Source organism: Astyanax mexicanus, chromosome 12, assembly GCF_023375975.1.
Source record: "Astyanax mexicanus isolate ESR-SI-001 chromosome 12, AstMex3_surface, whole genome shotgun sequence".
NCBI lineage: Eukaryota > Metazoa > Chordata > Actinopteri > Characiformes > Acestrorhamphidae > Astyanax > Astyanax mexicanus.
The window spans coordinates 35,409,337-35,435,288 of NC_064419.1; the positions used below are offsets into that span (position 1 = coordinate 35,409,337).

General features: G+C 38.0%; 1 protein-coding gene across 1 annotated transcript in view; it reads left to right on the forward strand.

Moving 5' to 3' along the window:
* fbxl17 (F-box and leucine-rich repeat protein 17) overlaps nt 1-25,952 on the forward strand; it is a 426,729-nt gene that overhangs the window by 3,425 nt on the left and 397,352 nt on the right. Inside the window, exons 3-5 of the mRNA XM_007254053.4 lie at nt 1,606-1,728; nt 2,016-2,273; nt 3,806-3,937. Coding sequence (XP_007254115.3) covers nt 1,606-1,728; nt 2,016-2,273; nt 3,806-3,937 — 513 coding nt within the window. The remainder of the gene's footprint in view (nt 1-1,605; nt 1,729-2,015; nt 2,274-3,805; nt 3,938-25,952) is intronic.

Here is a 25,952-nt window from a genome sequence, read left to right on the forward strand (position 1 = left end):
TCATCCATTTCACCTTTATAAAGTGAGTCGTCTCTCAAATATGCCGTTTTTTGGTGGTGACCAGAGTCTGATTTCTACGGATAAAAAGAAACCAAAATACATTTAAAGTTCATTTAAATAATTGCTAAAATCTGATTCAAATCTCATGGAAAAGATTACGTTTTACTAGCATCCTGATTGCGCTCACGTGGTAACCTGCATCCTGATTGGCTCCTTTTTTTAAAGAGTGGGACATTTATAATGGACATCTCATTGAGCATTTCCATCAGTTACATTTTCCTATATATCCTGTGGCCAGGGCCTTTATTAATAACGTGGAGAAAGCCAAAGATAGCCAAATCTAATCTGAGCAATAAATTGGAATTGATTAATGAGGCTTTTAATGTGAATGTAGTCATTAGGGCGTTGTTATTGGATTACCCATAGATATAGCTTGAGGTTATTATGATCTATATCTTTCAGTGCAGTTAATGTTATATTAGCACTATCCAGCATAAAAAAGATTCCAGCTATAATAGAATATCATTGGTGTCTGAACCTTGTATCTGCATTTTTGTTGTTTTCCTTTTTCTTTAAAGCAATCTGATTTTTATACATTGTGTCTAGAAGTCCACAATGAATTGATCAGTAAATCAAGTAATCCAAAATGTGTTTTATGTTGACATCCATTGAAAGTTAAGAAGCTTTTTGGCTTCTCCTGCAAAGTTGCCATGTTTGGATATACATGTTTGTTTGTGACAGTGACTATATACTAGTCAGTGTATTGTAAGGCATATCTGAAAAACTGTCCTTGAGGAAGTAAATGAATCAGTCCTTCTGAAAACTGGACAGTTCACATTTACTCTGTCTAATGTGCCATGGTATGTTTACTTTTTTTCAAGTTGGCTTCATAAAGCTGATCTAATATTTATGATGTGTTTACACCAGAGAAAACGTCTGTGTTTGTTTTTTAGAATGGCTATTGAACTGTACATTTGCAGCCGATATTGCTGTGGATTTACTGTGATATTGTAATATAAACTTCCTTTTTTCATTAAAATGATGATCATTATTTAAATTTTGCTCATATATCACAGAGGTCAAATTTCAATGTATTATTGGGAAGCTATAGTAAAACTTCACATTTTGTTACATTACTGCTCTATGAAGATCTGAAATCATCTTTGATCATCATTAACTACTGCTGGTGAATTAATTAGGGTGGATTTACCATCACATAGCATAATGGGTAAATCCAAGGAGTTTAGATCTAAGAAGGATGTTTCTAAACAACTACAGAATCCATGAAAATCAGTTTATACAAGTATATGTACAGTGTTTTGCTACAGTGACTAGGGTTGTAGTGGAAGGAAAAGGTAAAGGTAAATCACTCAACAAAAAAAAACAACAAAAAAAAACTGTACCATCTGTGAAACATGGTGCTGGTAGCATCATGCTCTATGGCTGTTTTGTTGCAGAAAGATAAACAAAGTGGATTAAAAAATGATAATCTCTTTACCATAACATCAAACTATCAATAATACCTATGATAAACATAGGATATTTAATCCAGTTTGTTTTAAATTACACATTTCAGTAAAATGTCTGTTTTGTTTTCTTTCCTAGATTTTTTCCCATTTGTCAGTGAAGGAACGTTGTCTCTGTGCTTCCCTGGTCTGCAAGTACTGGCGGGACCTCTGCTTAGACTTCCAGTTCTGGAAGCAAATCGATCTCAGTGGTCTCCAACAAGTTAGTACTTTTAGTCATATGTATGTGTATATGTATTTACATATATTAATGTTGTATAAATAGCTAAAGTTTGCTAACTATCCTAATGTGTATATAGCACTCTACCAAAAAATGACATACATTTTCTGTGACATAATATCTTATGTGTAATGATCCATTAATTTATTAACATTTACAGTCATTTTTTCATATTAGAACATTTTATAATAAATGTTATTTATATAGATTACTCCTGAAGAAGAAGGATCATCTCCAGTCAGTAATTTGATCCTCTCTGTGTCCTTCAGGTGAAAGATGACCTCCTGGTGAAGATAGCGTCACGGAGACAGAATGTAACCGAGATCAACATCTCCGACTGTCGGAACGTTCAGGACCATGGCGTGTGCATTCTGGCCTCTAACTGTTCAGGCCTGGTTAAATACACAGCGTACCGCTGTAAGCAGCTCAGTGACCTGTCTCTCTGCACTGTGGCCTCCCACTGCCCGCTACTGCAGAAAGTTCATGTGGGCAACCAGGACAAACTCACTGACAATGCACTTAAAAAGGTCAGTATCCTGTATCCTGTATCTTAGCTAAGTGTCCAGTCCTGATTTAAGCTTCTAAAATGATGATGATTATGGATTGCTTTGGGGGATATCAGGGAGTTTCACAAAATGTCACTGTGTTTTCATACCACTCCAAGAATGTGTCAAAAGTTTTTACTCTGATGTGGGAGATAAATGAACTATTATGTGTTTTTTTTTTAAACTGAAGGAAACCACACCCTTAGTAAAACCTAAATACTGATTTTTTTTTTTTTTTTTTCAAGCCATAGCTGTTCTTTGATACAGTACATTTGAAACCCAGGTTTTTTGCATTGTATCTTAAATACAATGACATGCCACATATCATGGGACAAAAAAATAGCATAGTGTCCCATGACTTTTGCCATGTCCCACAGAAGGTAAAGAACACTGCTCTGCTTTGAATGTAGATATAAATTCTAGCTGGATGCCACCTGTCATTATGACCTCTACAAATGCAAGGAAAGCAACGATACATCAGCTCACAGATGTCTTGTGCTGACCGACATCATGTTAGGAGTGATTTAGGGAGAGAAAGCACTATCTACACACCCAGAGGGAGCAAGGAGAGTTTTGCTCTCTCGGGGCTCCGGCAGCTGAGGATTCGAACCAGCAATCTCCCACTCATAGTGGCAGCACCCAGAGCCCCAAAGTAGAATGTTTTCAGTTAGGAAAAAATAATGCTGTTGTGGAACTTTCACATCAATTTTAATTAATTGAACTCTGATTAGAGCTTAGATTGGGCCAATAAAGATCAAGCCCACCATGCATGTTCTGTCCTAGCCTGACCAGGCCCACCCTATAAGCTGTCAGTATGAACATGGGCCTGATTTAAACATGACATTTTTTAAGAGGAGTGATATAAAAAAAATGAAAAAATTGCATGAAAAAATGCAGGCCTGCCTCACAGATCATTTTCTTGAGCCCGACCCAAAAAAGCCAGAGGAAAGGATGGGAAATCCCATCCCAACCCCATCCAGAGAATCTAATCTCTAACCTTAATCCTTAATTGGTCAGCCTGATTTTAATGCAGCTCTTACCGCAGATAATAAAGCAGATCTGACTGAAAAAATCATGCAAAGTTGTAGTAGATTTGTGCCCAGCACAAATATGGTATATGTTTGTCTTGTCTTGTCTTGTCTACAGTATATATTCATGCACTTAAACATTTAGCACTTTAGTATTTTGGTAGAATTGTTTGCTACATTAATTTTTTTTTCAGTGTTAAATTGTTAATGTTTTATACAAAATCACATTACAGTTACAGTTGTTTACAAACAACAGGTTTACAGATTTGTTTTGTTTGTGTTGGATGTTTGGAACTGTTATCTGTCAAACTTCAATATTTATTTTGTTGCATTATTAAATTAATGTTTCTTAATTTGGCCAAGAATATCATTATCTTAGAAATAAACTGAAATATTTTAATATTTAGTTTTTTTTGTTGCAATATCGCCCATTTTGTATAAAATGTAACTGATGCATTGCTCTGTTTGCTTGCTTTGTCTCTATAGCTGGGTGAACACTGTCCAGAGCTGAAGGATATCCACTTCGGCCAGTGCTATAACGTCAGCGACGAGGGCTTGATAGCGCTGGCGAAGGGCTGCCCTAAACTGCAGAGAATCTACATGCAGGAGAACAAAATGGTATGTGCTGCTTGTCTGTGTTAAGCTTCTTGTGGGTTTACCTCGTATCACCTTTCCTGTCTCTTGGCGTTCACCGAACTGGCGCGTCTGTTTTAAATGGAAAAGTAAGTCTGTATTAAAGTATGAGAGGCCTGGAGAGCCAGGCTCAGTGGCGTGAGACTGTAGGTGGTAGGTAAGGCATGGCTGGAGGGAACTCAAGGAGGACTTCACGGGTGAAAGACGAAACCTCTGTAACTAAATGAAACATGGGGTCTGGATTAACACAGTCGGGGCCTCTGGGTTTGTACCCAGCTTTGTGCCAGCTATAAACTACCCTTCACACACACTTGTGCATGCACACACATACACACATACACACACACACACGCACACTGGTGCTGCTTGTCCTCCCAGGACAAAACAAAAGCAGATGTCCTGGTAATAGATTTCTGATCCCCCCCCCCTCTCTCTCTCTCTCTCTCTCTCTCTCGCTCTATCTCTCTCTTTTTTTTTTTTTTTTCTTCCTTCTTTTTGTCTGATTCTGTTCTTCTCTCATCCTATTTCCCATCTCAGTATCTCTCATATATATCTGTCTTTTTCTCTTTGTCATCTCTTTGATTTAGAAGTGGCTATTTTTTTAACCACTCCTTAAAGTTTGTAGGACCTACTGTGGGCACTTCTTTTAAATAACATGTGGATCCTATTTTAAATCTGTTTTTGCTTTTGGCCAGTGTTTTAGAAGAATTTACTGATTATTAGCAATAGCTCTAAGCTAGCAAAGGGGTACATAAAAAGGATGGTGGTCACATTGGGTCGTCTCTTTTCTGTGGTGTAAATTTTTTTTTTTTTGCTTTTTATTCTTGTGGTCCAATGAGAAGTTTCAAATGCCATCGGATATTGAGCTCTGTGGTCTGCGAATCATGATTTGCACTTGCACCAAAAATAGCCCAGACGCAGATGTGTCCCGAGGGAGTCGATGCCACCAATTAGTCAGGGTTGTCAAAAGTTCCTAATTGCATTCAGCTCCTTCTTGTAAATACCACTCCTTAAAAGCTAGGCCTCTGTCAGTGCTGCTGTGCTGCCACCAGGGGGCAGTGGTGCTCCTTTTATAAACCGTGTAAAATAATCAGTCTGTTCTAAAGTGGTCTCTGTTCATATATAATCCATATATATATAGTCCTTGGAGGTTCTTTTTTAATATACCGGTAAATGGATGGAATAACAGCTTACAGTGGAGGAAGCATGGGGATTTGGCTGTACTCAACACCTCGTAATTATCCTCAGATCAATTAAACATAATTCCATAAAGAAGTTAAGTTAGTTTATGTGTCCCATACATAATCATACTTGCAACAACTAACAGTGAAATGCTATGATGACTGTCTGATTACATCAAATAAGTAATAAGATGAGATAAAAAGCTAATAGAATGTAGAAAACACAAATCGCAAGTAAGCTCAAATGTAAAAAAGAATTGACAGAATATGTAAAATAAAAAGCCTAAGCAAATGTAATGTCCTAAAAATATATCATTATTGTTTTTGCAATAAAGATATTCTTAGTAAAATTAAATAAACGCTGAATTTTTTAATGTATTTTTTTTTTTATAAACTGGCATCATAACGTTTAACAAAAAAAACATTCAGCAGAACAAAATACTTATTGTGTAAAGAACAGTAACTTACCAAGACTCCTAGAAAGCCAATAATAATAATAATAATAATAATAATAATAATAATAATAAAAATAAGATAATTACAATTTTGTACAAATTACAATTGTCGTACTATAAATGTACATGACCTTGATATATTTATATTTATTCTGCTGACCTCCATATATTTTTCTCAGCAGGGAGAGTTCATTAACATGAATGAGCTGGTATTAAAAGTAGCATTTTCATTTAATTTAAGTTTTATTCATTTAGGATTTAAAAAATATATATTTATATTCTAGATCCATTTGCAAAATGTTCCTATTTAATAAAACTTTTTTTAAAGTGTGTATTTGAATTGTCATGCAATTATTTTATCTTTGTCATTGGCATAAAATTGTCTCAATATTAGAATAATATTGTAAAATAGTACAGTAGTTATTGTAAAACAGTTATCGTGACAGGCCTTTATTAAAATAATGTAATATAGCAAAAAAAAAATAATAATAATAAAGTGCAGAATATTTGGTACATGCATATAATCCATAAGAATAAACAATTGTATTAGAAGAGATTTTTTATCATATCATCACTATGTTTTTTATCACAGAATATTGTGTAAGATACAATAAGGCACCTTTCAAGTTAGGTGGTAGCTGATTGTAAAGTAACATATCCAGCATCATCTTTTGCTCTGAGTGACCTGTAGTCCTCCAGGTCTGTTAGCAATAAGCTAATTTGCAGCATTTAAAAACAAATCCATCAAAATAAGGGAGAGCTTTTAGCACTTTTAGCACCCTTTAGATCCTGTTCCTCACACGCTCTGTTTCAGACATCCAGATGTGCGATTTTGGCAAAACCAGCCTCTCCTCTCATTATGCTGCTGAGGAGCTAGCTGTGTTTCAGAGGAGCTGTTATGTCTAGCTGCTCCATTCTTCTCTGCAGCTCGTCATTAAGGTCTCTTTCTCTCGGAGTAGAAGTGAATTGTTAAACAGTGCTATTGTCTTATCTTCTGCTTTTAAAATCTGCTTTTGTCTGAGTATTGATTCAAGAAAATTGAGCGCTGATTTTAGATAGGAACCTTCAGGCTGTAGGTTTAAAATTGTAAAATTTAGAATAGGATTACAATGGAGGAAGAGGCATAATTATACTTTGTGGTACAACACATGCACTTCTGAAACGCTGAATACAAATAAGTAAGTAGTTACAGTAAATGTGTATTTTATGTGTAATAAAGGAACATGATTTGCTTTTAAAATACAGATTACATTGCTGAACTCTGAATTTCCTATTGCATGTTTTCCACCTCATTCTGGTGCTTGGCAGAAATGTTGTTGATTGTTGTGATTGTTTTGGCTTTTTGATTAGTTCTCCACAGGTCTTTACAGAACATTGTAGGACATTTGTAGTTTTTTTTCTTTTTGTGTTTTAGATGTGTTGGATACTCAGATGATTTTTAAGTGGTACTTAAAAATGTATGTTTTCAGCTCTGCATCAAGATTAAGGGAATTATTAGTGTAAACAGTCACAACAGCAGTCAATCTGTATTGCACATTATGGTTAAATTATAGTAATTCAGCTGTAGTTCATGTGTGTCCCAACCTGTTGGGGGTATTCTGAACAAATTGTGGATTTTCCTTATTCTTTTATACTACTTTTTTTTGCTTCAATCCTGTGATTCTGTCTGTGTTCTTTGCATCCCAGAAATCATCACAGGGCTCCTGGTTTGATGATAATTGTGGACTAATAGCATCATAGACATTCTCCTTCTTGCTGGGAGTCAATGCATGCAGTGGACAATGCATTGACTTGGTTTTGTGGGAATGTTTTTTTTTTTTTTGTTTTTTTTTCTGGTTTGAAAACAGGCTTACATTTTGGCTCCTCATCTTTTTCAGCTGTGTGTGAATGGACCATCTTCATAATCTCTATCTCTTAGGTCATACCGCCCTGAAACTGTAGTCTTGTTCTCTCTCTCTCTCTCTCTCTCTCCCTCTCTCTTTTTCTTCTCTTTCTCTCAGTAGCAAGGCACCGTCAGGTCTGCCCCTGATATCTGAATCTCTCTATCGTGACGGCCCCGAATGTTTTCGGTGACAGATCGCACAATTGCGCAACTCATTTACAATGAAGGCCCCTGGCCCTGTCCGCCTCCCCCTCGGCCCTGCTAATGGAGTAAAGTGATCCTGTCTCTGTCTCTTCCAATCAATGATGAATGGGGATGATCCGTAGATGGGCCAGCTCTTCCTTCCTTTCTCCCTGCTCTGCCTTTCTGCTCCTCTGTGCTCCTCCTCGCTGAGATAATTGAATAATTAAAAAGCTGGAACTTGTTTCTGGGCGGTCTGCATGTTACAGCCTCCCTCCACTCGTCTCGGCCTGCCAGGGAGAGTTTTTTTTAATCCATATGATCTGGAAGCGTTCAAAGATTCTAACTAAAATAGTAGCTGTCTGTAGAGCATCTTCTTGCTTTATTACTTTTAATGTGTATTGAAATAAACATCTATCATGATGTTAAATCTTTAGACAGTGTGTGTGTGATATGGTCAAAATGAACATTATAAAAGCATCTGCCTGTGGTGTACAGAACAATTCAAAGGTTTGGACACGCCTCTTTTCATTCAGTGTATTTTTATTGTTTTTGTAAATGTACTATTGAAGACATTTAAAGCTATACAGGAAGATTGTTCTAAGTATACTACACATTTAGCTTTGAGGACAGACCTGCACACTCTTGGCATTTTAATCTCAGTGTCTTCATGAGGTTGAGTCATCTGAAATAGTTTTCTCAGCTTCTTGAAGGAGTTTCTGGAGGTGCTGAACAATAGTTGCTGCTTTTCCTTCACGCTGTGACGCTCCATCTTATTCTAAATCACCATCTCAGTTGATCAGGTTTAGGTCAGTGGATTGTGGAGGACAAACTTTTTTTTTTGTTAATTACATAATTCCTTATGTGTCCCTTATTTTGTATTTTGTCTTTAATTTTAATCTAAAATAAATAAAGTAAAATATTAAGTGAGAAGGTGTATCCAAACTTTTCACTGGTACTGTACATCAACACACATTGGCCAAGTCAGGTTACCATAGCCTATATTGCTCTGCCCTTTGTGCTCAGCTTGAACATGTTCCAAGTTTTCTGACGAATATAGTACACAACACTGTCCTTCATACTGCATTCTTAAATTCAGACTAAGAAATTTGATTACTAAGCTAAAATTGAAATCTCCTAATCAGATTTCTTAGTTCAATTTCTAGACCTTAATCCAGTGTAATAAATCAGAATATGACTGCAGAAATCTGATTATGATCTGAATCATATAATATAGTGCCTGTCAACACATTTCATGATGATTGTATGAACACACCAGAACTTTTACATCTGTTCCATGCATCTGTTCCAGTTAAACCCATCTGTGGGGAAAGCTGTAAAGTTTGCAGACAGTTTGCTTACTGCTGAATCAAAAATGATAAACACTGGATGCAAAGTGCCTGTTTTAATTTGTAGCAGAGGTAGCCAGAAAAGATGTTTAATTGTAATTTAAAAAAAGATGGATTGTTTGTGTTGTCATTTTCTCCTACCGCAAGTTCAGTTTATATATTTAGAGAAACAGTTTTAAGTTTACCACGTGATAATCGTATAGTAAAATACCGTAACTGTGTATGATTAAAATCTTATAAAAAAGTCACAGTAGACGTGAAAAGTCTTATGTGGTGGTCTCCCTGTTCAGAGCAGACATGGAAGATTCTTGTTCACATGTTTATAATCTGAACAGCAATTTGGACTTTGCAGAAATGAGTCAATATTTCCTGTTCATTTTACTCCAAGCACTTGCATTATTGTTAACAGTAATGGCTTTGGTTGCTGTGAATGTGAACACCGCCTCACACCTGTTTTTGTTCTGAAAGCCTAAAAGAGCATTAATACTAAGACTAATAGCTTGGTCGCCTTGGAAAGTATCACTGGATGCCATGTAATTAGTGCTAGGTTTCCACCTTACCCAGATGGCCTTGGCTTTTAATGACCCAGCTGCTATTAGGACAGTTTTGAACTCCAGGGGCAGCGTGGATAAATTGAATTTTCACCTATATTCAGATTTACTGCGCATCCCATGCAGCTCTTCCCCTCACAGCCACTTTATGGCCAAGTAGCTTGAGAACTAAAAGCAATTAAGCTGCATGTTTAGCCAATTACCCAGCTTGCGATGTTCTCCAAATCAAATCTTTTTGTTTCAGGCCCAGGTTGGACTTCACTAAAGAGGCCTGGCTCCTAAATTGGCTCACTTGTCTCCTTGTCAGGTCTGAACTGCTGAACCTGCCACTAACGTCAGCGCGAGTGGGTCTGTGGGACTCAGATTCAGACGCTGGAGCAGTGTAGGGTTTCTTCATTTTTCACAGTCTCTATGCTCCGTATGCTCTGTGAGCTAATGGCAGTAATTGGGTTCATTTGAGTTTGCGATTTTACAGATAAGAGCGGGGAGCAGGATTTTACCTTCTTATTTTTATTAAAAGACGATGCACAAAAGGCGCAAAACTAACTTTTCAATACTAAAAGTGAAATGTCATCATGTAATCTCAAAAGTAGACTCTGTGCAAGACAAATTGCAGCAATAAAGTAGTAAACAAGTAAATAAAAGTTAAGTTTGTGTCCATTTTAGTTTGGAAAATTCATGATAATCTTTTCAAGTCGGAATAAATGTAATTTAAAAGTATTTTAAGGGTGTTTTTACACATGTACTTAATTTCTGATTCACATCTGAATCAGTTAACAAGTTTGCAAACTTTTTGTGTTTTGCCCCTTTCCTTAGTTTTTACACAAGGAAGCCAAACTGTACACAAGGAAACCAAACATAAGCATGTGGTCGTACCTTTTTTTTTTTTTTTTAAAGACCTGTCTGGCGTGGAACAGCAAAGTAAATACAAGAACAAGGTTTTGTGTTCTGGCCTAGCTCATATTTCAGTGCAGTTTAGCTTGTAGCACTGAAAGAAATGGAATTTGTTAGTACCTGTAGTAAATATGCGGGTAATAAAGCAGACTAAACTGCACCTGAACAGCCGATTGAGCTGAACGTGAGGAGTGTATTTGATAGTTGGGTCAGATTAAGGTCGGATCATCTTCTGACTATAAGCAAACCACTCTGGAGTTAATTTGGGCTGGACTGAGGCTGACTCTTCTCTCGACTCTCAGTGTGTATGTTTAAGTCCCACGGAGGGCGTTTAGCGTATTCCCACCTTCAAAACTAACAGCACCACGAGTAGAAACAAGCGAGTCTGTTTACACCCAAATTTTCTATTCCCTTTTTTTTTATCAGTATTACAATTTTGGTTTATTTTGTATTTGTCCAAATGATAAGCTGTTTGTTTTTTAATTTGGAGTTTTTCAATCTGTGAGATACTTCTAGGCTGTTGGATGCTATGCAGTGCTCATGTAGAGTAAATTAATGAAAGCGTCTTTAATAAACATGTCTGGATTAAGTGTTTTTTGCCCACTGAAAACTAACACTAACAAGTAAACACTAATAAAATCCCTTTATTTTTAGTGACTTTGATTCAGAGGTTGGAGCAGTGTAGGATTTCTTCATTTTTTTTCAAAGTCTCTATGCTCCATATGCTCTGTGAGCTAATGGCAGTAATTGGGTTCATTTGAGTTTGTGATTTTACAAATGAGAGCGGGGAGCGGGATTTTACCTTTGCGTTTTCATCAGAAGACGATGCACAAAAGGCGCAAAGCTCACTTTTCCTTGTTGCTTGGGAGCAGTATTTAATTTTTCAATACTAAAAGTCAAATGGCATTAGGTTATCTCCAAAATAGACTCGGTGCAAGACAAATTGCAGCTATAAAGTAATAAATAAATAAATAAATAAAGAGCTAAAGTCACGTTCGTGACAGTTTGGAGCACACATGAAAACCCCAGCATATGGATAATAATGTCAATTAATTTGTTCCTCGCAATTAAATCTGCATTCCGCCAGCGAGGAGGAGGAGGAGGCGGTGGCGGCGGCAGCAGCTTTTCTCTCCGGCTTTTTCGCGTCTCCTCGGCTTCCTTGAAGCGCATGATTTTAATTTTCCCTGGGTGGTGATATCATAGGAAGCGGCTCAGCCTGCTTTTGGGAGGCAGGCACGAATCCGCGGCGAGATTACACACACGCTGATCTGATTATCCCCACTTTTAATTAGCCTAAATGTCTAATGTAAATGGAATTGTTGATGACCTGAAATAGATTGGTATGTGGCCTCAATTTGGCTCTAATTACATGTATGTACCCAGTTAAGTTTTTTTTTCCTATTCCTCACGGTTTCTCATAGTCTGTGATGAATTGAACAGTGACAGCAGTGTTGAAGACTGGCAGTTTGAGTGACGCTCATTTTTAAAAATTGGTTGGATGTCTGGAGCCCCTTCCTTACTGAACCCCCTTCATTTTTTAACCCTTAGAAGTCACAGTTCCTGCCTGTTTTAACAATAGTGAGCCAATTTTCCACAGGACAGTGCAGTGTTATTTGGCTTTTATAAGATTATGGAACCTGGGGTTCTCTGCTGACACTACGAGACTGGACAAAACACCTCACCTGGGCTTGTGAAGCTTCTGGCTGGACCCAAATATTGCATCCAGTGTGTAAGATTACAAGTTGTTCTGAGCTGACGGTATGGTTAACATGTGGTTATGGACCCCAGTTGTCAACAAGGCACTTTGCAGTAGGAGTGAAAGATAATAGGGATGCATCAAAGTATCGCAATAATTTGTTTTGCAATACTGTATATAGAGCTCTAGAAAAAAAATAAGAGACCACTTCAGTTTCTGAATCAGTTTCTCTGATTTTGCTATTTATAGGTGTAATGTTTGAGTAAAATCAACATTGTTGTTTTATTCTAGAAACTACGGACAGCATTTCTAACAAATTCTAAATAAAATAGTTATTTAGATCATTTATTTGCAGAAAATGAGAAATGGCTGAAATAACAAAAAAGATGCAGAACTTTTAGACCTCAAATAATGCAATAGTTTATATTCATAGTTCAAAAATCAATATTTGGTGGAATAACCCTGTTTTTTTTAATCACAGTTTTCATGCATCTTGGCATGTTCTCCTCCACCAGTCTTACACACTGCTTTTAGATATCTTCAATCACTCCTGGTGCAAAAATTCAAGCAGTTCAGCTTGGTTTGATGGCTTGTGATCATCCATCTTTCTCTTGATTATATTCCAGAGGTTTTCAATTTGATCAAATCAAAGAAACTCGTCATTTTAAGTAATTTTTAAATGCAATATATGTTTTCATTACATCCCACTGTTCTTACTGCATACAAGTAAACTTTTCTTTTACTTAGATTTTATCATTCAGATTGTTTTTTTTTTATCATGCTTATTGTAATGCGCATCGTATTGCTATGTGTTTGTCAAAACATAACCCTAATGTTTGGGCTCTTTGTATTTCCACAATGTATTTTAAAGTATTTCACTGCTTGTTGACCATCTACAGCCCTTTATGAACTTCAGAAACCCCCACAATGATGGAATATAATTAACTACTGCATGATTTTAAGGAAATGCAACAGTCTAAAATATGGAATATGTGATTCAAATGTAGAATCATGTTTCTTTACTGTGTGATTATATTTTAATATTCTAGCCAAATAAAATAATAGCTTTTACTTATTAAATGTTTTTTTATGTCTCATGGTTTAGTAGTGTGGTTTCAGAAAGAGCAGAAAGAGCATATATAGCTCTGTTTAAAGTGTATATTTACATCAGATGGAAGCCTGTAAGCTTTCTGAATGCAGCTGAAAGGAGGAGGTAATGACTGCTGTCTGAAGTGAATGTGTTCCTTCCTAATGCGTCCCGTCTTTTCATGGTGTGCAAAAGGGAACTTATAGAGTGATAATGTTCCCTGGAAACTTGACATGAGAGCATCCTGCAATTACACTTGAATAAAACCAGCTCTCAGAGTAGAGTAGAGAATATTTTCAGCTCTTGCCACTCGCGCTCCGATAAAATATCTGTGCAAAAGAGAGCGGGAAGGTAGCTGTCTAATGTTTAATTAACTTTTTAAGAGCTTCCTGCTTCGGTTTTGACACCTGGACCTATATTTCCTATATTTGGAATGATTAATTAATTATGTTGAATTGAAATGGGATGTCTTTGTAACATGGATTTAAGGTCTGAACATAGGCTATGCATTGATTTTACCTTTTTGCTTTAATGCTGCCCCTTAATTCTACTGCAACAAGGTTGTGTTTCTTAGGGAACAAGGGGCAAGCTGGAAATAAAACAAGGGAGTTAGGTTTGACAGTGATCCATCACAATTACCAAATAATTAATGAACTGTGAATTTTGATATGTGGGCAAAAATCTGGCTTTTGGATATTTTTATGTATTTGATTTCAATGTCTCATCAGTTAGTTTGTTAGGAAGTTTTTCTTAATAATATTAGGTAGGGCTGCGACGATTAGTCGATATAATCAACAACGTTTATTATTTAAGTTTGTCGACTACAAATTTCATTGTCAACTAATCGTTAATTTGTAACAGTCCACGTTACACAAAGTGCTGGGGACAAAAGTGCTTATATTATTTTATTTTTGTACCTGTGTGTTTTCATATTTTAGAATTCGTTAGATTATATTTCCTTTAACATTTTAAGCTTTAGTTAGTTACCTTCCTATTTCATATCTATTTTTCTGTTTTTATTAAATGCTGCAGAGCTTTAAACGGGCGGATGATTTTTTTGATGTATATTATTTTATTTTTGTACCTGTGTGTAGACTATTTCTTTTTTGTTATTTTAGAATTCGTTAGATTATATTTCTTTTAGCATTTTGAGCTAAGTTTAGTTAGTTATTTTCCTATTTCATACCTATATTTTTCTGTTTTTATTAAATGCGCGGATTTATTTTTTTTATGTATATTTTTTTAGCTTTTTACCTGTGTGTACACTATTTATTTTTCGTTATTTTAAAATTCATTAGATTATATTTCTTTTACCATTTTGAGCTAGGTTTAGTTAGTTATTTTTTCTATTTTATATCTATTAATCTGTTTTTATTAAATGCTGCTGAGCTTTAAACGCGCGGATGAGCTCGCATTCAGTCTTACAGCGCTCGAGCTAGCTGCGAAATAATGACAGAAAACTCTGAGGAAACTGCAGAATTCTGTACGGTATTAGAATATGAGCGTGAGTGACATAAAAAAAAAAATGTTTTGTAGAGAAACAGGAGATGAGGAATATTTAAGGAAACAGCTGTAACTTGAGTAACTCACACTGAACACCCCATGCTGCAGGATAAACTGATAAATCTGATCATTTCGGTGGTTGGTTGGTTGGTTGTTAGGGATTTATTGTCACTTCAGCACAAATGTGGCTATTTGTGGCGATAATTTTTGGGAAAAATAGTGAAACCTTTAGAGTTTATTGAGTTTACCCCTCCTACTGCTCTTTCATTGTGGACGCGCAGAATGTCTTAAACGTCCGTTTTTCAAAGTTCAGGTTTGGCACGTCACGTGGTTAATATACCGTCACTATTTTACAATACCGTCAACATGTTTAAATACCGTGGTATACCGAAATACCGTCATACCGCCCAACCCTAGTCCTTGCCTAAGCCCGGGCATTGAACCTTGTCTTTGATGGCCCTGGGCTCTAACCACTGGATAATATTTATCTGAAGTAAAACTCTTTACTTGCAGGGTTGTGGTACTCCAGGACCAGGATTGAGAAGCGCTGCATTAAGCAACGCCTGAAAGCTACACTTTTAAGTGGCTGGAGTCCAGCTGGTTCCATGAATCGAGAAGTCCATTTCCTTCTCACTAGTTTAGCTTTTGTCAGTCTGTAGAGAAATGGCTCTGATTTTTTTTCTGAATCTGTTAGCACAGTCAATCACACAACAGTTCTTTCCCATTTTGTGTTTTTATAGCCTTCATAGTGAATGCTATTGCTCCCACTCAGTCTAGCTGGGTTCCAAAGTGTAGGCTTCATCCTAGGTGGGCTGCATTTCTCGGTCGCTACGTCATTTAAGGCTGATCCAAAGTGAAGGATCCTTCATATACATTTGACTGATTTGGAGTAACGTTTGAAGTGATTTGAATGATGCAACTGATGTATCCTTTGCAAAATAACTTTTGTGAAGAAATGAAAAGAAATGTCTTAGTTTCTTCATGTCGTTCGTACATGACTGTATCAAATGTGTGACCAACAGGGTACTCTGAAGGAGCCTTTATAGGACAGGCCTACCAGGGACCCATCCTACCTTAACTGACGCAACTACTGTATTTTTTTGGTGAGCACAACTGCAGTAATGTTTACACCAACTGTGATGTGACATGCATATACCATCTATTGACCTTTTGTTTAATTTTTTTTCCCTTCCCCCAACCCCCCCCTTCTTCCATCAGATCTAAGCAAGTATTGGCAAATCAGGCCAACCGCACTTCTTCTATCATTGAGTCTTTTGATTGCGCCAATTTCCCCTTATCAATTTCCTCACCTCGCCACGTTTTTGCAGGTTCTTAGGAAATTGTCGACCGTGTTGGACTTGTTTGCCTCTGTTTGCCTCTATTTATCTCGGCTCAAAGGAGAAACGCTTTGAAGCTTCCCAGTCGATCATTGTTGGGGAAGACACTCAACTAAAAAAAACTCAACCTTTTCAAGTCATTAAAGGCTTGTTTGGAGTTTTCATCACTTTCTTTGTGCGTTAGCTAGAAGGAAAGTAATCACGTCCATTGATGAATCCCGTGTCTCCTTTGATGGCTTGACGAAGTGAGACAAATTGATATCGATATGTTTTGCTACTGTCTGGTCAAGAACAAAAAAGCGCTCGGGAAGAAGCCGAGCACTCTCTAAATGTCACGTCTGGGCTGTACAATATGAGACTCAGCGAAGCGTCCTTTAAGTGTCTCGTAGGGGGATTACACCTTGAAAATCCCTGGTGGACAAAGAGGGGAACTTTGAAAAGGTTCATCTGTTGCAACCTGAGTGGTGATTTTTTTTTTCTTTTCTTTATTCTTCTTTCTAAGGTTGTGTGAGGACTGATCCCGACTGCACATTTGGCCTTTCGGGCCTGTCCTGCTCGTACAAGGACGCGGCGCTGGCCCCCGTGTGCTTTGATGGACTGTGTCTCGAGGAAGATTAGGCAGTCGATCTGTGTTCACTCAACAGTTATCAGTGCAGTGGATGCTTTCCCAGAAATCTTAATTGAAATATGTGTCTCTCTTGCTCTCGCTGCCTCTCTCTGGAGTGCTGTATTTTTTTTGTTTTTGCGAGAATGTGTGGTATGTCCCTTGGAGAGACGCTCAGAATAATTTATGCGGCCCCAGTGAATGAAAATGGAATGTGCATTACCGCATAGACTCACTGCAGAAAAATCCCCCCAAAACTCCAGCCGTATGCAGTCGTTTGGGGTTGGATATATATATGTGTGTGTGTGTGAGAGTGTGTGTTTGAAATTCTGGCCTAACTAATAGCTGTGTAACTTTATGATTATCTAAATGAACATGTCAGTTTTTGACTGTGCTTGGGGATGATGAATGAGAGTGGTGACATTACTGTGTACTGTGATGCTCTGTGGTGGACTGCCTGTACTCCAGCCTGCAGGTGGTGCTCTAAGACTAGTCTCTGACTGCAGAATCACAAAGCTTTACCTATGAAGTGAACAGATATGTGACAAAGGAAAGAAGGAAACATTACAGCTTTGAACTTACAGATGTTAAGCAAGCAGTTTTGCACATGTTAAGAAGCCTGTTTTGATTCAGTTGTATGAATGATAATGCTGACTTTCACCCTGACTGTCATAATGATCCAGTCAAATCTATGTGTTTCTAAGAGACCACTTAATGATTGTTCTTTCTTGATTTTACTAAAGGAGTGGCATAAAGTTATCCAAAAGCAGTGTGTAAGACTAGTGGAGGAGAACATGCCAAGATGCATAAAAACTGTGATTAAAAACCAGGGTTATTCCACCAAACATGGATTTTTGCACTCTTAACACTTTATGAACTTGTTTTCTTTGCATTGTTTGAGGTCTGAAAGATCTGCATTTGTTTTTGTAATTTTAGCCATTTCTCATTTTCTGCAGATAAATGCTCTACGTGACATTATTTTTTTTTGTCTTTGGAAGAAATGTTGTCTGTAGTTTATAGAATAAAAGAACAATGTTCATTTTACTCAAACATATAACTATAAATAGCAAAATCAGATAAACTGACTCAGAAAGAAAAGTGCTCTCTTATTTTTTTTCAGAGCTTTATATTGTTAATTAACAGTGATAAATACTTACAGTCCCCCAAATGGACAGAATGAAATAAAACATTTTTGTTGCTTCACAAATACAGTTCAACTGGGAATGTTTTTGTGGCCAAAAGCAGCAAAATAGACAATAAAAAATTTTCAGTTGTTCAAATATTACTCTTCTGACATACTAACTTACAAACAGGTTTAACTTACGTTCTGTATACTGTTTGCTGTTGCTGTGTGACGTGGAATTCCACCTTAAATAATGCAGCAGTTACATTCTGCTATTGAAACATACACTGTGTAAACACTGCACTATATAAGGTGGAATGGAGAGTTAGCATTTGAAGTCAGCTTTATTCTTATTTTGGATGGTAACGCTGCTGCATTTGTCAGTTAAAATAAGTGTTTTTTTTATATACTAATAGAGAATGTATAGGGATGTTGTCTGAGCACAAAAAAGAAGCACAGAGAACAGGTGGAACTAAGAATTAGAACAGGATTGAGGTTTAAAAGCAAATGGCTGGTCCATTACAATGTCTGAGCCAGCCCTGATCCCGATCCACCTAGTTCTGAGATGTAAGTGTTCCCTTGAGGCACAACATTATGACCTTTTTATTTGAGGGTTATATTTAATTATTGTGCTATTATAAGCATTGCTTGTATGTGTACAGATAATTGGACCCAAATACCTCCTTGTCATGAGTCTCCAGAGACCTCCAGGTTTGGGAACGCTGAAGAAAGGAGACGTACTAGGTTATTGACACTTCCGCAGGTTATATGATGATTCATGGCTAGCGGTGGACCTCTGCTCACCTCTGGCCCTCCCTCTCTGCACAGTGATGGCTTTTCCTTTTGTCTGAGCTGGAGGAAATGTGACATCATGGTCACCATCGCCTGTAACCAGGAGGCCTCTTTCCAGAGGGTGAAATGGAAGCCTTTAAATGTAATGTAGGATGGCGAATGATGAATAGCTGCTGGTTAGCTGCGGAATCTGTGGGACTGTACAGGGTTCGCTAGGCCTCTGCTCCTTCCCCTCTGCTTATTCAGTGCGTCGCCTTTCTTCAGAAAACGTTTTTTCTTAGTCTCTTCAGCTCCGGTTTCCACATTCGGTGTTCTCACCTTTTTAATACTGGCTTTTACTGCTTTTAATCCCTTCTTTATTCGGTTTAAGAAGTCTGATGCACTCTCTCTCTCTCTCTCTCTCTCGTTCACTCTCTCTCTCATCCACAGTTTTTTTCCACCTTGTTTCTTATGCCACCCCCCAATCACTGCTTTGTCTCCCCACCTCTCCAGCTTTTCTCCTGTCTCTTCCTCTTGTCGTGTTCCTCTCTGATTGAGTGCTCCTGATCTGCCCTAATCATCCAGCTTCATTACAACTGATGGATGCGCTTTCCAGCCTGCCATTTGTCTCCCGCTCCGCGAACGAGGGGGGATCACAGAATGCCGATGGGAGTGGCTAACCACTGTCTGTCCTGTTGTTGCAGCACCTGGGAGGTGATGTAGTGTCTTAGTCACACAGATCATCTATCCATCTTCTCTGTGCCAACAAGACAGTTATATAGGGCGTTTTCTAGATGACGGTGACTTGCAGTCTTTGTTGCTGGTCATTTTCACAGCTTTTATCATAGGTCTGCAACTAATGATTATTTTGGTAGTTGATTAATTTGTTGATTATTTTTCTGATTACTTGATTAATCAACAATAATTTGTCATATCTGTCTTCTGCTCTTGTTTCAATGCATGCATTACCTTATTTGCTCAAGTCTGCATGTCACAAAATTGTCTAGATCAGGGGTATTTAATTAGACTTCAGTATGGTCCAGTTAGAGAAAATGTCGACAGGCCAAGGTCGGGACAGATTTTTAACTTTTGTTATGATTTAGTGCTATATCCTGTAAGGTTGTTTGAACTATGATGAAAGAAATATATAATAAAATTAAAAAATACCTCTCTGGACAGATTTTGTATAAAATCCTCGCCTGTCTCTCTTTCGCGATCGGCGTGACTTTAGTTTCCGCCCGTTCTCGGGCTCCCTATCTCCTTATAAAGGCGTTTTTTTCAAGGTCGCGTCCCAATTCAACAGCCTAAACAGCAGGACCGTGACCGTGACCGTGACCGTGACCTTGACACCACGGGTTCGATCCCGCGTGAGGAGTGGTGTGTTTTTTTTTTTTTTTTTTTTTTTTTTTTTTTTTTTTTCTTCTTACCGCTTCTGCACAGATCTGATTGACAGAGGAGAGTGTTTGGTGATCTTACCCCACACGTGATTGGTCTGTGATGTTACTGCGCCGCAAAACATGTATACAATTAAATCATTCCCAGTAGGTTTGGGTTCGCATTGGACAACGTTTAGGTCCGGACCCGGACCGCGGTCCGCCCATTAGTGACCTCAGGTCTAGATCTCTTATTTCTTTATCACTTTAAAACAACAGAAAATATTTAAATGTGGAATTAAGTGTGTAACCAGTCTAAGATGCCTGATTGAGTTCCCCTTACACCTCTTTCCCATGCACCTTGTGTTGTGTGTTGCAATTACACATTAATGATTATTCAACAATGACATTTTGAGTCAAGAGTTCTTTGTAATCAACTTTGACGATTATGTCGATGCACCGTTTCAGCCCTAGTGTTTTCTAAGTCTCTGACATAGACGCTCTGACTATCATGCCTGTTGTCTGCATGTTAGAACTTTGAAAAAAATATATAGTGCATTATAAAAATTTATTTTGCCATATTGTCCAGCTTTACTTTAAACCATCTATTGCATCACAGTTCTTATATGTATGCTATATTGCGCAAAATTTTAAAATGCTGTGCACAGCTGAAGTCAGATACAGATTGTATTTATGTGGAATAATGTCTTTTGTATCCTAATAGTGCGTTGTCTTGTCTTGCCTTTTGAGGCATCTATGAAATTATTGGCACTCTTTTTTTCTGAACACACAAACACACTGCTGGTTGTTCCAACAGGACAAGCTTTTTTTTTACCCACATTACCCAGATTCTGTTTCATCCTCATGCATCCACTGCATGGGATGGGTTATCACAGGACACCATTAGGAATCCCTGCGACTCCATACGATACATAGGGCATGTTACATTATTACACAATAAACAATGCTCAAATTTTGCTTACTTTTTAGCATTTATTGTTTATTGCTTTCCGAAAAGCTCTGCAATCTTACTTTTCCTTCTGGATGCAACTATCTTTTTTCGAAGATTAGTGCATAGTGCTTAAGCAACAAAAATTATAGCACAAAATATGCCTTATCTTAAACATAGCCTGTATGTAAATATTGGAAGCCCAGCACACTAATAAATGCTTTTTCCAAAGGGAAATAAGTCAGCCTAAATTGACTTTTCCTGTGCTAACAGGCCTGTTGTTTAATAAGCAGCATCGGCGGATTCTTCTGTATTGATGTTTAGGAAAGGAGTGATTTTCTAGAAGCTGCAGCCTTTTTACGCTTATTTAAGTTGTGTGTTATTGAATGTTTTCTTCATATGCAAACTGTTTTTGTATTGTTTTTCTAGTCATGCAGAGGAAAAAGGCCATACAGGCTAAAGCACATTGCACACAAGAATATCCTGTAGTGATGTTGGAAAATGACCTGTGCGGTTTGCGTCATCTAAACTCTGTGTAGGAGATTGACTAATTTGGAGGCCGCCAATGGAGTCATTTTCAACTCCAACTGGCCGATTTGGATCAGCGTTCGGTCGATTGGAGCTTCCCTGCTGTTGTATGTCTCAGTAACAGCTTCCCTACTTCTTCCCTGTCCTCACATTTATCTGGGGTTTGGAGCTCTATTGTTTCTCCAAGTGCAGCCATCACCTAAACTCCTGCTCCCTCCCTCCCTCCCTCCTCCCCCTTCACGGTCTGGGAAGCTCTCATTACCGCCGCTCGATAGGGGGAATAATGAATTGGTTTAATAAGCACGCCAGGTCCATGTGGTTAATGAAGGTATGACAGACACCCAAGCTGGTAGCAGCGCGTTAACGAGACGGTGAGGTCAGCCAGGTCACAACCATCAGGTACCACTGTCTCTCTCTTCCTCACTGCCTCATACCTACAGACTGCCTGGCAGCGTCTGAGGGGTAGACTGGCTTGTTACTGAGAGAAGCCATCTAGACTGAATGCAACAATACGTTTGAGTGACCAGTGCTTTAAGTTAATGGGGCTGTCGATTATGTTTAATCGATTTAACTCATTTATTTAATACATTTAAGAAATGATTGCTATTTTTTGCAATGCACATTTTGAATACCCTTAATATTTTCACTTTCAGACAAACCCATTTGAATGCTATTTTAAAGTCCATTACATTTTTTTTTCTTACCATGGATTTTTCTCCAGTGCTCCAGGCTCCTCCCACCCCACAAACACTCGATGGTAGGTAAACAAGCTTTGTGTGTGAGTGAATGACCTGGCAACCTGTCCACCTATCCATTGGGTATTCCTGCCTTATACCTATTGATTTCATGTAGGCTCTGTATCCAGAGAGAACCTGCCCTGATAGTGAGTAAGAAGATGAATGGAAATATAAATGACCTAATCTCTTTTTTAGAGGCTTCCTAGTGTTTTGGAACCTGTGGATGTTTTTTATAGTTTGATTGCTTGATAATACACTGAATAATACACTGACATGCCAAGCATCATGGGAGATGGCAAAAGTCATGGTACACCATACTGTTTCCATGTTCCAGTTTCATGGGAGCAAAGGAATGCTGTGCTAACTTGCCAGATAAGTTCTGTTTGGTGGGCCTCTTGCACTGAATGTGGATTATTATTTATTTTTTATTGAGTTGCTTGTCTATAAGTATGGACATTTCTAAACAGATACTACCAGTGACCATCATTTCCATGCACTGTGCTGTCCTCTATGGGTTGTAATAGTTGAAATGTTAGGGAACGTTAAATCCCTCACTCAAACTGATAATGTCCTAAAAAAACCTTACCACAAGTAAACTGGCCAGTGTTCAGTCTAACTCTCAAGATAACACCTCACAACTTTTTTTTTGTTTTGGCTGTTCCTAAGCAATCAGTATATATTACTTCACTTCACTTCACTTTTCTGCAAGAGGCGTGTTTTTATCATTAAAAACTGCAGATATTTAGCTGGTATGTCCTTAAAATCTTCTCTTTTTGTTCTTCTCTTTTGACCTTTCTTCTTGTGGTAGTACATCTTTAGAACAGTGTTTTTTTTTTCTCTTCACCACACTCACAGTAAGTCACTGATTTTAAAAGGGCAGTTTCTCTGTGGATGTACTTAGAGAAATCTGAAGTGGTTGCACAACCAGGATAGGGCCTTCACTGTTGATGGTGCTAATAGCTGCCTTGGACAAAAGCCTAACCTGGTTGGGTACGTTCTCTATATTTCTCAACAATGTCACCAATTTGTAGAATGCTTCTTGGAAGAGCTAACGATTGAAGGGCGACTCAAAAGCCTAGGCTATAAAACATGCCATCCTTTAGAACAAAAAAGCCTCATATTTCTTCAGGCAGTTTCCAGGAGTGCTAAAGCTGAGATATGAGATATTGCGTCAAGACGTCTAATCGATTAATGGTGCACTTAGTCTCAGTAATTAACAGCCGTGCAGGAGGGAAGGAAGCTTCAGAGGTCTTACGCTGATGTTTTTTTTTTCTTCTGTAACCTTAAACACCCCTGCAATGACCAGAATAATTAGATCATGAAAGAACAACGTAATTAAAAGAAAAGGATCCTACTGAACGTATTGATATATACCCCTTGTACCGCTGGGGGTTATTACTTTAATGTTGCTTCTGGTGGAGGTCTTGCATATTTGGGCAGTGAGTGCTGTTCACCGTGCCTGTGCTTTTAGATTCTGCTTCTGAACAGCTTGCTTGCTTAAATGGACTTTTTATAGGCTGGCTTTGAATCTCCTGTACCTTGTGTTCCCCTTCCTGGTAACATTATGCCATTAGGCAGATCTTTTATTATCATGGACCCAGAACTTCATCAACACAACTTCTTCCCTGCTTTTCACTTTTCCATTTCAAAGCCCAGTTAATTTTTTTTTCTTTTTCTCTGTAATTTAATGTTTTCCTTCTTACTTATCACAGTGTTTTTAATGTAACACTTATAAATGTAAGGCTTGATTGGTAAACACTTTTAAAATGTTAAAAATGTAATACCTACAACTAGCTGAATTAGCATTATAGAAAAATTCTAAAGTTCTAAATGCTTTGGTTAGGTAGGTAAGATAGTCTGGACAAAACTCTGATTGTGGTTCCAAATTTCACAGAACAGAGGGGAGAATAGCCATTGACTGATACCTATTGCCCTGCCATCAGTATACATCCCTTGTTGTTGGGCTGGAGAAGGTACAATTTATTTCCTAATACTGATTGATAATTATGGCTAATTGAATAACTTTTTATTTGATTCATTATTATTTAATTCGAGTTAATCTAGGGATATTTTTGTTACAGTAACAGGTTGTGTATGGGTATAAAATATTATATATTATTGTAATATATAGAATTGTAGTTGTAATTGTACAAGAAACACGTAGTCTACCGTTCTAAAGAATTGTTAATTATTTATTGTTTGTCCAAAATAGGATATTTTTAAAGATCAAGTATAAGGATATGGAAATCGATAAAGCAACAGTTAAATGAAGATTGATTTCAATTATTTTTTATGGCTCCATTTTTATTCTTCTTACTCTAACTGATTGGTTTGATTTGGTTCAGGTTTTTGCCATTTTTGAGAAAATGTGGAGCTCCCTCTCAGCTGGGTTCTATCTGAATAATCCTCTCTTTTCCATTACAATCTTTCTATTTGTCTCAGTCGCTCCTCAGTGCTCCCTCTGCCCCTCTGCCTTTCTTATAAGCTCTGCTTCTGCACTTCTCTCAATACAGTAGCTCTGTGTGAAGGGAGAGACTCATCAGTCTGTAGGTCAGAGTGCTCTGAAAAAACATTCTCATGCTCAAATGCACTCTCTCTCTTACTCTCTCTCTTTCTCTCATCTGTCCTGCAAACTCTGAATGTTTGTCTTCGTGTGATAACGCTAAAACCCATTACAGGCTGTTGTGTGGTGCCGAGGGGCGTGCGTTGGAGTGCAGTGACCAACCCTCTCTCTTAGGCCACAAACTCAATCAGAGCATGTGCTGTCCCAACACTGCAGCTCCAGCTCCCCTTGCCCCTTTCCACTTTTAAAAGGCCTGTTACCCCCCTCCAAGCCATCAGATGAGCTGCTGGCCTTTATCGTCTCACTGCCATCCTCCTGGCTTTGTTTCTCTTTCTGCAGCTGTCTTCTTTCCCTATGTCTCTTGCTAGAGATGGACCGATTAGTTTTTTTGTGCAATGGCTTTGCTGTGTTGCTGTGCTAATAGCTACTCACTGAATTGGCTGAAAGATGTACTCTCAAGAGGGGTATCCAGGTAGTTAGTGGGCTTTATAAATTCTCTTTCCTACCTCCTGCTTGCCTGTATTTTCTACCCTCGCCTCTCCTTCCCTCTCCTTTCAGGCTGGCCGAGAGCACCTTTTAAGCAGTAGGTTTGTTTGTTTTACAGATGATTTGGAAGCTAAGAAACTGCTTCACTACTAAGCTCAAGCTGACATTGAAATGAATGGAATCGGTTTGCTCTTTCTGGAATGAGCTAAATGGGGCTGTTACAAGCACATATCTCATTAAGGGCTAATTTTTCAAGGTCAGCCAGACTGAGAGCAAGGGAGAAGAGAGAGGGGAGAAAAAGCCTAATGGCTAGCTGGGCTTTTTGCTGTGCACTGCATATGTAAACATGCTGAGGCCTGAGGAAAGGTCTGTCATGCTGGAGAATGGATGAGTCAAACAAGTCAAGTGCTAAAGCTTTTTAATGAATGCTCACAGAGTGATTGTGGGATACAAATGGCATTGAGAGTCTTTTACATTAACAAGGAATTTCCAAGCTGATTAACAATAATTGACAGGATTAAGAAATGATCCATCTATGGGCTGTTGGTTCAATACCCAAACTCGTCTATGTCCCTGAATGTGTATTCATTGCAGGGAGGGGTTAAATATGCTTGATATTTCCTTGCACTTCAAATCATTTCAGAATCGTCAGTTCTCCTACTATTCAGCTTTTTGAGTGTTAAGGGAGAAAGCAACCAGAGCACCCTGAGGAAACCCACAGGAAGAACACCCTAAACTTCTTACAGAATAA